Source organism: Ranitomeya imitator, chromosome 4 (genome assembly GCF_032444005.1).
Source record: "Ranitomeya imitator isolate aRanImi1 chromosome 4, aRanImi1.pri, whole genome shotgun sequence".
NCBI classification, from domain to species: domain Eukaryota; kingdom Metazoa; phylum Chordata; class Amphibia; order Anura; family Dendrobatidae; genus Ranitomeya; species Ranitomeya imitator.
Genome location: NC_091285.1, coordinates 82,076,778 through 82,088,918, shown reverse-complemented (window position 1 = coordinate 82,088,918; position 12,141 = coordinate 82,076,778). Strand labels below are relative to the sequence as shown.

Sequence of the window (12,141 nt, the reverse complement as noted above, 5' to 3'; positions counted from 1 at the left end):
TTCACGGGGAATTTATAAGCAGACTCTGTCTTTCATTTCTACTTGCTAACTGGAAACTTATTTTATAGGCCTAGTTGGAGGGAAATTTCTAACGCATAGTCTTATGGAGGAGGTTTTCCTCTTTATTAGAAGGTTGTGCTGCACTTATTTCTTCAAATTCCTAAAACTTGCCCTATAAGGAGATTTTATTTGTAAAGTTAAATGTACATGGTTATTTCATTAAAATATGAAGAAATCAATGTTCCAAGCAAATAGAAGAGACTGTAATTATGTTATGATAGAAACATGGTTCTTTCTCCATTTATGAGCCACTTCTCCTCCCCTTACCTCCTAAACTCATCATTCACTAAGAAAAACAGCTAAAATCTTTGGATCAGATGACAGCTCATTAAAAAGAGTCTATGAAAAAGGGAGAGAGGAGCAGAGTGAAAGAGGCAGAAACAGACGCATGATGTGCTGCAGCTTTGTTGAGCAGCACAGTGGCTCCGTGGTTAGCACTGCAGCCTTGGGTTCAAAATTCCACCTAGGACAACATCTGCAAGGAGTTTGTATATTCTACTTCTTGTAGGATCGCTACTTCCAAAAAGTGGCTCTAGAGAGTTCAAGTCCTCTTTTCCTCTGAAGAGGCAATTTGCATATTAAATTTCCCAGAGGAGCATTGCACGGCGAATAAGCCTCCTTACCTTGACAAGCCAGAGCTGGTATGTCACTCTCCACAAGGAGAAACCTTACCCCTTAGACTATATTCTTCTCATGTTTCATCCAGTACTCCAGTTTCCTCCCACCCTCCAAAGACATTCTGATAGAGAATTTAGATTGTGGGCCTCAATAGTGACAGCAATAATGATGTAAAGCAATGAGGAATTCATGGTGCTATTTATGTAAACTAAAATAATAAATTCTAACAAATGTTTGATCTTACTCTATCGATGGATTCACAGCAACACTGCTTAGTACTTCTGTATAATGTCCTATGCTGCTCCACAGTGATGGTGCTACATAAACACTGAACAGCATTAATCCTTCATGGCTTTATGTGCAGCGCATAAGGGACCTAATAGCAGCTAGTTTTCACACACTTGTAGAGAGACAACTGAAATTGAGAAAGCGTATGCAAAGGAGAAAACTGGTGGTCAGCGCAATCTGGATAGTCCCTGCAGGTAAATCTAAAGATGACCTCTCAGACCTGTATCCCTGAAAGGTCGTTGAGTGATCTTATTCCTCCTATGGAACCGAGGAAGAGTGCATAGTAAGAAAGAAGCCCCAGCAGTACACTTATCTAGCTGGCCTAGATACCCAGCAGTAGGAAGCAGAATCAACTAAAGACTATCACCAGCAGAAGAGACCAGCGCGGGGGGTTAAATAGCAGCACCTGCAGTGTGATTGGACAGGCTAGATCAGGGATGTCAAACTGCATTCCTCGAGGGCTGCAAACAGGTCATGTTTTCAGGATTTCCTTGTACTGCACAGGTGATAATTTAATCACCAACTCATTAATCACCTGCTGTCCCATAGGAATGGACAAAGGGAAAAGGTAATCCGCCCTGGATACCGACAGAACCTGCTCTGGCTCTGCGGATAGAGACTCCCACAGTGGAGCACAGGATAACTGGTACAAATGCAGGATTTCACACATTAATAGGTATTGAGCCTGACCACAGGGATTTGTTTCCTCTCTGTATTTGCGGTTCAGACAACACATAAGATCCCTACAGTGCCCCGAGGATGTTATACGAGTATGTAACCACTGACTCTTATGCACACCATACTGATCCTTCTAAGTGGAAGCCAATTGAAGAATGTTCAGGTCTGTTCTGTTAACCATTTTGTGGCTTTCAATTGGTTTGATCTATGAAACACTGGCTCTTCATGATCATGCTGCAGGGAGTTGAAGGGGTGACAGAGGCAGCCATCTCCCTCTGTCAATCTCCTTACATTCTGGGGTCGCTGTCGATTGTGGCATATAAGGGGTCAATTTAGCCCCTGCACTGACATAGGTGGGGAGCGCTGTTAGGCAAAAGCAGACCCAGATTCACTGCATATACCAACAACATTGGGGCATATGGAACTGTTTTACATATAAAGTAGTGAACAGACCACAAGATCTTTAAAAAAAAAAAAAAAAATAATCACATTTCTATAAAGTAAGCTGCAGCCCAGGAATTTATGTTATGGTTCATTCTGAAAAGTCTTATGGCCACAATCTGAATGTCTAGTAACAGTTTATTATTTACGATTTTCTGACATCAGTCCACAGGTCATTCCTGGATGGTCGAGGACGGCGTCCATGTCTACCCTTGCTGACCATTCACTTGCATTACTGACAGATCCATTAATTACTTCTACATTAACTACAGCAGCACACTAACGTTATCTTTATTGGAAGAGTAGAGAGTGGCCTTTGCTTTTCTTATGAAGCAGTGAGGAAGGTTTTCTAGTCTTGGTGACAACAACCAAAATTTAAGGGAGTGAATGAATTTCTAATGAACCGTGGTACAGTGGAAAAAAGGTATTCGTTCCCAATAACTTCCTAGCTGGCCGCAGGCTTCAGTAATTCAAGGTGATTTCTGCTTGCTGCTCCGCTGCCATGGGATCCAATATGGCTAGCACATATTCTTTATGAAGTGTATTTTTGACTACTTATAAATAGAAAATTCAGAGTTATGAGTTCAGACAAGATCACATAGGGAGATCAGCCTCGTCCATGAGCTTTAACATAAAAGAAGAACAATCCGGTAATTGTAAATCACAAACCACTGAGGATTTCCGAAATCTTTCTCTGTTCGTAAGGCTTCTTTCACACTTCCATCTTCCAAATCTGCACAGGATCCGTCAAGACGTTGAAATGACGGATCCTGTGCAGATTGTGGAAAACGTGTGCACTGGGCCCGTCTTTCTGATGGACCCGTCGAGCCTATGTGCACCTGTTGTGTATGCGTCTTCGCAGCGGTTTTCCCTGTGAAAACGCATACACAACACAAACCAGGTTAAAAAAATATTAAAAATCGCAGTGTTCTCACCTACCGGCGTTCCTGCGCACCGATGGTCCCGGCAGCTAGCGTTCCTAGTAATACATTGTGAAATCTCGCGAGACCGCGACTTCTCGTGAGATTTCGCCATGTATTACTAGGAAGTAACGCTAGCTGCCGGGAACAACGGTGACGCTGCGCGGGAACGCCGGTAGGTGAGAATATTGTGATTTTTTAACATTATATCTTGTTACTATTGATGCTACATAGGTAACATCAATAGCAAAAAGAGAAAGAGAGCGAGCGAGAGAGAATTTCCCTGATGGGAAATTCTTCCACGTATGCGCTCTTTGAAAAGGCGGAACCCGTCACTGGATTCCTGCTTTTCACAGGCAGCGACGTATCCTGCGCCGATAGGCTTCCATTGTAGCCAGTGACGGGCAGCGCAGGATGCGTCGCTGACAGATTTTCCGACGTGCAGAAAAAACGTTCCTCTGAACGTTTTCTCTGCCCGACGGACCGTTTTTTTTATGCAGGATGCAGTGAATGACGGATGAAATGGAAGGCCATCCGTCACAATCCGTCCTAATACAAGTCTATGGGAAAATGCAAGATCCTGCATTCTCAAAAATGGACGGATTGTGACGGAAGCTGAAAGACGGAAGTGTGAAAGAGGCCTAATAGACTGGAAGGCTACACTGCCATGTGAGTATCTGGGGAGTTTTTAATGTAGCAGATTTCCTGCAGCGTTTTGCTACCTATTAGGTAAATTAGGTTTCTTGCGTTTTTTTTCGATGTGTTTTTATCGCGTTTTTGACATCCATTCCCAAACAACATTCTCAGGGGCCCTTCCGAATCTCAAAGTAGGGTACGTAACAACAACAACAAAAAGAATGGTATGAAACTAGATTTCTTAGGTCATGTTGCAAGGCTTGCCACAGGTAAAGGATTGGATATGACAGAGAAGCTATCTCCATCAGGTTGCTCTAGTCATCGTCCTCCTGGAAGAGAGCTCATTTGCATACCTTTTTCCTGAGAGGACTGTCTGGCATATAGAGGTTTGTTCACATGAAGCGTTTTTTAATGTTTTTTTTCCTGCATGAAAAACACAGGCTATGGCCAGAAAACAGAAGGGTACCTGACACTATTTAGTATGTTTTTGGGCTAAGCCATTGTGTAAACACTAGGTAAAACGCTGAATGCATTGATATACTGCCTTTCTTTTAATAAAACAAATAAATAAAAACACAAGAAAAAAAATGCACTCAGATTTTAGAAAACTCATTAATTTAGTTGGAAATTTAAAATGCTCCTTATGTGGAGGGTCCGGACCGCTGCAGGGGACATAGGACAGGGGGTGTCCTATGTCCCCTGCAGCGGTCCGGACCCTCCACATAAGGTATTAGCACAGAGACTTTCTAGCGCTCACATGCACTGTACTTTACTTTCTTATACCTGTAAGGCTATTATGTAGCCCTTTGTGGCAGCACGGTCGACACTGTAGCTCTTATAGGCTATTACTAAGTGTTGCGCTATGTGCCTATATATATACCAGGTGTCGGGTTCCGGGTTGTTGCCGAGGCCATTATACCTTGGGTGACTGCACTTTTTGTTGCCTGAGGCAGTTACTGTGATGTCATCTGCCGGCCCTCTCTGCGCCATTTGTCTGGCCTTTTGTATGTATTTTTAACGCTTTTTGTAATAAAGTCATACTGTTTTATTGGATTCTGTGACTGCATGGTCTTGTCTTGTTCTCAATTTGCTTTTGGCAGTTATCCTTTGTGTCCATGCGAGGAGGGTGTATGCTGACTATTTATATCTACAGCATCTTATTTTTCAGCACGTTTTTGCACCACCAACTATGCTTATTGGAATTGTTTTATATAATTCTCCTTGTTTTGCAGACTTGCATTAGAGGTGGAAAATCTGCATGAATTCGTGAATATCCTCAGCAAAAACGTATAAAAAAATGCACGTAATCCGCAAATGACTGCCAAAGTTTTATGAAACCCAAACACCAAAAAGTATCAAAAACAAAACCGCTTTATTTCAGTTTTCAAACATAACACGCCCAAAATCAATCGCTCTTGCGTTTTCAGTTTGTATTTTTAAGGCTGGTTTCACACTAGCGTACGGTAGGGCGGCGGATGCCAGCGTACTTCCTCCCTTCTTCCTCCATGAAACCCGGCCTACGCTCCGCCTACTACTCCTTGCGTCCTGTGTTGCCCTGCGTACCTATCTTTAACATTAGATACGCAGGCCATGCGAATGTATGCGGATGCCTCTGCATGCGCCATTTTGACGCTGTGCCAACCGCAACAAAATGAAACATGTTGAATTCGGCGAAGCGTCAAATCTGCACATGCGGAGGCATCCGCATACATTCACAAGGCCTGCGTACCTAATGTTAAAGATAGGTATGCAGGGCAACGCAGGACGCAAGGAGTAGTAGGCGGAGCACAGGCCGGGTTTCATGGAGGAAGAAGGGAGGAAGTACGCTGGCATCCGCCGCCCTACCGTACGCTAGTGTGAAACCAGCCTAACATAAATTGCATTAGATACAGAAAACTCACAGGTAAAAAATGCTAAAACCGCAAGTAATATGTAAATCTACTATATAATTGCCTACGGGTCACTTCCGTCTTTCTGTCTGTCCTTCTGTCTGTCTGTCTGTCTCAGATATTCATTGGTCGCAGCCTCTGTGTCATGGAAATCCAAGTCGCTGATTGGTCGTGGCAAAACGCCCACAACCAATCAGCGACGGGCACAGTCCGCCAGCAAAATGGCCGCTCCTTCCTCCCCGCAGACAGTGCCCACTCCATACTCCCCTCCAGTCAGCCCTCACACAGGGTTAATGCCAGCGTTAATGGACCACGGTGTAACGCACTCCATTAACACAGCTATTAACCCTGTGTGACCAACTTTTTACTATTGATGCTGCGTATGCAGCATCAATAGTAAAAAGATCTAATGTTAAAAATAATAATTAAAAAAAAAATGTTATTCTCACCCTCAGACGTCGCGCCCTGTCCTCGGCAGTGCAAGCGGCAGGTTCCGGTGCCAAGGATGCTATGCGAGAAGGATCTGCTATGACAGCACGGTGGCTCAGTGGTTAGCACAGCAGCCTTGCAGCGCTGGGGTCCTGGACCCACCCAGGACAACATCTGCAAAGAGTTTGTATGTTCTCTCCGTGTTTGCGTGGGTTTCCTCCGGGCTCTCCGGTTTCCTCCCACATTCCAAAGACATACTGATAGGAATTCTAGATTGTGAGCTTCATCGGGGACAGTGATGATAACGTGTGCAAACTGTAAAGCGCTGCGGAATATGTTAGCGCTATATAAAAATAAAGATTATTATTATTATTATGTGACCACGACGTCATCACATGTCCTGCGCTCATACCAACCCTGGGACCGGAAGCTGCCGCGTGCACCACACACAGGCACCAGGACTACAAGGGGCCTTCGGAAGGTGAGTATATATTTATTTTTTATTTTAAGTCTTTTTTTAACCTGTTACATACGTGGCTGGGCAATATACTACGTGACTGGGCAATATACTACGGGACTGGGCAATATACTACGTAGCTGGGCAATATACTACGTGGCTGGGCAATATACTACGGGACTGTGCAATATACTACGGGACTGGGCAATATACTACGTTGCTGGGCAATATACTACGTGACTGGGCAATATACTACGGGACTGGGCAATATACTACGGGGCTGGGCAATATACTACGTGGCTGGGCAATATACTACGGGACTGGGCAATATACTACGTAGCTCTGTGCTGTATACTACGTTGCTGTGCAATATACTACGTGGCTGAGCAATATACTACGTGGCTGAGCAATATACTACGTGGCTGGGCAATATACTACGTGACTGGGCAATATACTACGTGGCTGAGCAATGTACTACATGGCTCTGTGCTGTATACTATGTTGCTGGGCAATATACTACGTGGCTGAGCAATATACTACATAGCTGGGCAATATACTACGTGGCTGGGCAATATACTACGTGGCTGGGCAATATACTACGTGGCTGAGCAATATACTACGTAGCTGGGCAATATACTACGTGGCTGGGCAATATACTACATGGCTGGGCAATATACTACGTGGCTGGGCAATATACTACGTGGCCATGCATATTCTAGAATACCCGATGCGTTAGAATCGGGCCACCATCTAGTGACTATATAAATAAAGTTGTCAAAGATGAATACCTGGAAGTATCAAAAACAGAGTAACTTTTTTTTTTTTTTTTTTAAACATGACACACCAATAAGAGACAAGAACCGGAATATTTTCCTCCTCCAGGAGGAAAAACCTGAACACAACCTATAGGATGTAGCTTCTCTCATGTCTGATCGGTCACCAAGCCTTGCAACATAACTTTAAGAAATCTAGTTAAACTAATACCCTATTTTGAGACTTACAAGGGGAAGAACCCCTGAATCAGTTGTTGGAAAAGATTCTTGGAAAAGACTTGGATTTGGCTCAATCCAGTTGGAAAGCTTGTTAAAGGGTCAGAGATTGGCTTTATGGGCCGCTGTCCACAACAGGTGGCGCTAGAGAGTCAGGGTATTCCCATCACTTACATTTCAGTCCAATTTCTTGTATTTGCAGTTTAAGGGGGAAAAAATTGAACTGCTGCCACACAGACACTCATCAGGATACTGTTATTATTAGTAGGTAGTAGCTACCTGCCTGGATTTAATTTAAAGAGTTTTTCCGGGGTGCAAATAAAAGTATTTTAAAACATTTAACGCAAACTAGACATAGCAGATTTACAACAACTGAAGAAATACATAAGGAATTACTACTGAAAAATGACACTTGATATTACCTACCTGACCTGTGGCTCAGGTATTACTTCTAACCCTGCTGGCACCTGGACTCCTTTTTCCCATTCTTGCCTCCAAGGATCAGCCAATACATAAAAGTCATCTGGGGCAAACTGGAAGGAATCTGGAACTTTCATAGCAGTTATTAAATCGGTCCGAAAAACCTAGGAAACAAACAAACAGCAGGTCAGTATGCTGAGGGTAGTAACTGAAGGGGTGTTCTGTGCAGCTTGCCTACTGGTGAGTACTGTACACAGTTAGTATTCGGCTCCACTCGCACAAGTCTCTCCCAGTTCGCTCAATGTTCTGGGAGTTTAGTCGGTACATGACGGCAAGTAAGCAAAGCACGGGATCACATTCCATTTTCAACACCACAGGTTCCCTTGGATTACAGTTAGTACCAGCTCAGCCTGAGGGATCTGATTCAGTAGATCATCTATGGAAAGGGTTGACCTGCTGTGGACTTACAGATGTTCTTGTAGATATCACTGTTGTGAATCTCTAAATTCCTACAGCTTTCCCATAAGTGAGAACCAATCAGCCCATTCCTCCCTAACCCAAATGAACAAAAACACTTTACATCGCAAACAAAAGTCCTTCATGCCCACGAGTGGTAAAAGTAACATTCCGCTAATATAAAACACCATACTTTACTACCAATACTAACATGTCCAGAAGAGCTTGGTGGACTGTTATAATAAAGTAATTCAGTACCACAATGGACATAGAGGTCAGAGCACATACAGTGACCTGACAATAACCCAAAAACATAGAACGAGCTCTGAGACGTGGAAACTCTGCTGACCGCAATCCCTAATCCTCTCCAACCACACTAGAGGCAGCCGTGGATTGCGCCTAACGCTTCCTATGCAACTCGGCACAGCCTGAGAAACTAGCTAGCCTGAAGATAGAAAATAAGCCTACCTTGCCTCAGAGAAATACCCCAAAGGAAAAGGCAGCCCCCACATATAATGACTGTGAGTTAAGATGAAAAGACAAACGTAGAGATGAAATAGATTTAGCAAAGTGAGGCCCGACTTTCTGAACAGAGCGAGGATAGGAAAGGTAACTTTGCGGTCAACACAAAACCCTACAAAAACCACGCAAAGGGGGCAAAAAGACCCTCCGTACCGAACTAACGGCACAGAGGTACACCCTCTGCGTCCCAGAGCTTCCAGCAAGCAGGAAAAAACAAATAGACAAGCTGGACAGAAAAAAACAGCAAACAAAATAGCAAAGCAGAACTTAGCTATGCAGAGCAGCAGGCCACAGGAACGATCCAGGAGGAAACAGGTCCAATACTAGAACATTGACTGGAGGCCAGGATCAAAGCACTAGGTGGAGTTAAATAGAGAAGCACCTAACGACTTCACCACATCACCTGAGGAAGGAAACTCAGAAGCCGCAGTACCACTTTCCTCCACCAACGGAAGCTCACAGAGAGAATCAGCCGAAGTACCACTTGTGACCACAGGAGGGAGCTCTGCCACAGAATTCACAACAGTGGACATTTCACAATAAATACAAACCTCCAGCTTCTTGCCTTTTCTTGGATTTCTGTCAAGCTCAGGGTAGGTGCCCTGCACATGACGTCTATTAAACTCAGGTGTACCCACAAAATATTTCAAGCAAAAGACGATTAAGGAAACTCCGGCATATTTTTCCCTAAAGCATCTTTTGCATTGTTTCTTCATCGTTTTCTTGGTGGGTTTTACCAAGATTTTGGGACTTTTTTTTTACTGTAGTTTGGATCACTATTAAATGATGAAGAAAACATCAGTTGAGCTTTCCCATGGCTTGTATTGTAAAATATAAAGTGTGTTCCAAGCTGAAAACGGCAGGAGAATGGATATGTAACTCATACTAACCATTTGGCATTAAAAGGAATAGGTCAGCAGGTTTTTGCTATGTAATCTGCAGATAGTATAATGTAGCAGCTGTGACACAGATTTCAGGAATGTGTCACTTATTAGGCTGTGTGCTGTTTCCATACAATGAAGGTTTTATTACCAGGAGATTATCACTGCTCGGACCACAGTGCATGGGAGCTCTGGTCCTCCACTGCCAATAGATAAGGTACACAGAAAGCTGTGGTGTGGGCGAGGTTAGCTTTCTCAGCTCTGCTGCATTGCTACATATAAGAACTTTGACTGTGTAACAACCGCTGCACCCAGTAATCAAAGTGGTACATCGTTGGAATCATTGTCTCTTTTCCTACATTATGCAGATGTGGTAACAAAAACCTGGTGACAGACTACCTTTAAGAGACATTCAAAAGCCTGAACACATGAGCAGTAAGTAGTTTTTATATTGAAATGCTTTTGTTTATTATTTTGAACATTTTCTGATAGGCTTTTCAGGTGGCTTCCATGGAGGAATCCATCTGAAAAAGATCATGAGCACACAGCCTTAGAGTATCAATGCCGCTATCATAGTCATGTTCTGGTGGCCTTGTTGACGAAAATAGAGCGTCCAGCCTAATACATATAAAAGGGATCTATGAGGATCTTTTTCATAATGGATCAATCAAATCTTGTCAAATGTAACATAACTGTAAAAATGAGACACACCATACATAAGTCCACAGAGAGAAGAAACATGGAAACCCAAGATCTTATTAGTCACGCTATAGCTCGTCATTTGAAGGTTGTGCTTCTTGGCAAATCATTTCCAGGTTATCTCTTAAGGTACCGTCACACTAAGCGACGCTGCAGCGATACCGACAACGATCCGGATCGCTGCAGCGTCGCTGTTTGGTCGCTGGAGAGCTGTCACACAGACCGCTCTCCAGCGACCAACGATGCCGGTAACCAGGGTAAACATCGGGTAACTAAGCGCAGGGCCGCGCTTAGTAACCCGATGTTTACCCTGGTTACCATCCTAAAAGTAAAAAAAACAAACAGTACATACTTACCTACAGCCGTCTGTCCTCCAGCGCTGTGCTCTGCACTCCTCCTGTACTGGCTGTGTGAGCACAGCGGCCGGAAAGCAGAGCGGTGACGTCACCGCTCTGCTTTCCGGCTGACCGACGCTCACAGCCAGTACAGGAGGAGTGCAGAGCACAGCGCTGGAGGACAGACGGCTGTAGGTAAGTATGTACTGTTTGTTTTTTTTACTTTTAGGATGGTAACCAGGGTAAACATCGGGTTACTAAGCGCGGCCCTGCGCTTAGTTACCCGATGTTTACCCTGGTTACCAGTGAAGACATCGCTGAATCGGTGTCACACACGCCGATTCAGCGATGTCTGCGGGGAGTCCAGCGACCAAATAAAGTTCTGGACTTTCTTCCCCGACCAGCGACAGCACAGCAGGGGCCTGATCGCTGCTGCCTGTCACACTGGACGATATCGCTAGCGAGGACGCTGCAACGTCACGGATCGCTAGCGATATCGTCTAGTGTGATAGTACCTTTAATGTGCGCGGTTTGATCTATGACTAAAATCAGGACCCGCCACTTTCCAAAGCAAACTCAGCAGCTGATTGTTCACCAGCAGGAGTCACAGTGACTCTGTCAAGACTGCGGAGGTTTTACAAAGGCCTGAAGCCCTGGTGACAGCCCATGACATCCCCCATACTCCTCACTCATGCATTAGTAGTAGATCCATAGTAAGACTAAGCTCCTGACAGAGGACGCTATGAAATCAATAGAACAGCATATTATATTACACCATCTGATATATGGTGCAGCTGGAGGACTTCATTTATTTCCAAATCCCATCTATTAGGATGAAAATGAAGAATACACGTGTCACAGCGTGCCGTGCCATGAACAGAGGCAGATACTGAAGAAACGTGCAGGAAAAGTTGTCAGGAGCAAGCAGTACAGATCATCAGGAGTAGGCACGGAGCCGTAGGACGTACATTACAGGGATTGCTTTGTGGACTGATACATACAGGCATGTGCAGGATTTCATAAAGGTTTACAAGGACAGATCCAGCAACAAGCGGGTCAACATCAGCTCAGTGACTAACATGTGGTCCTGGTGGAGTGAGGAGCATGAAGATGTAGTGTCCGTAACAGGGCAGCTCTGATACAGAACATACACGTGGAGAAGGGTGGAGAAGACTGGAGCTACATGGCACAGGTGCTGCGGCCAAACATCACCACAGCATGACAAAAGTAAGTGTGGCTGCATTGCATCTCCCATAGCAAGTCACAAAAATACAACGGACGCCGAACTGATCGTGATACCTTGTGGAGGCAATGTGAGCCCATTCACCTGCACGATACTGCAACGTACCAGCTTTGGTCATGTGATCTCTGCCACCGTGGCTAAAGTAGCCATGTAGCGCCATCCCTAATATAATCCAAACTT

General features: G+C 44.4%; 1 protein-coding gene across 1 annotated transcript in view; it reads right to left on the bottom strand.

The window, feature by feature from the left end:
- The window catches only part of JADE2 (jade family PHD finger 2), a 374,376-nt gene that overhangs the window by 248,571 nt on the left and 113,664 nt on the right, over window positions 1-12,141 (bottom strand). Inside the window, exon 4 of the mRNA XM_069763847.1 lies at window positions 7,832-7,989. Coding sequence (XP_069619948.1) covers window positions 7,832-7,989 — 158 coding nt within the window. The remainder of the gene's footprint in view (window positions 1-7,831; window positions 7,990-12,141) is intronic.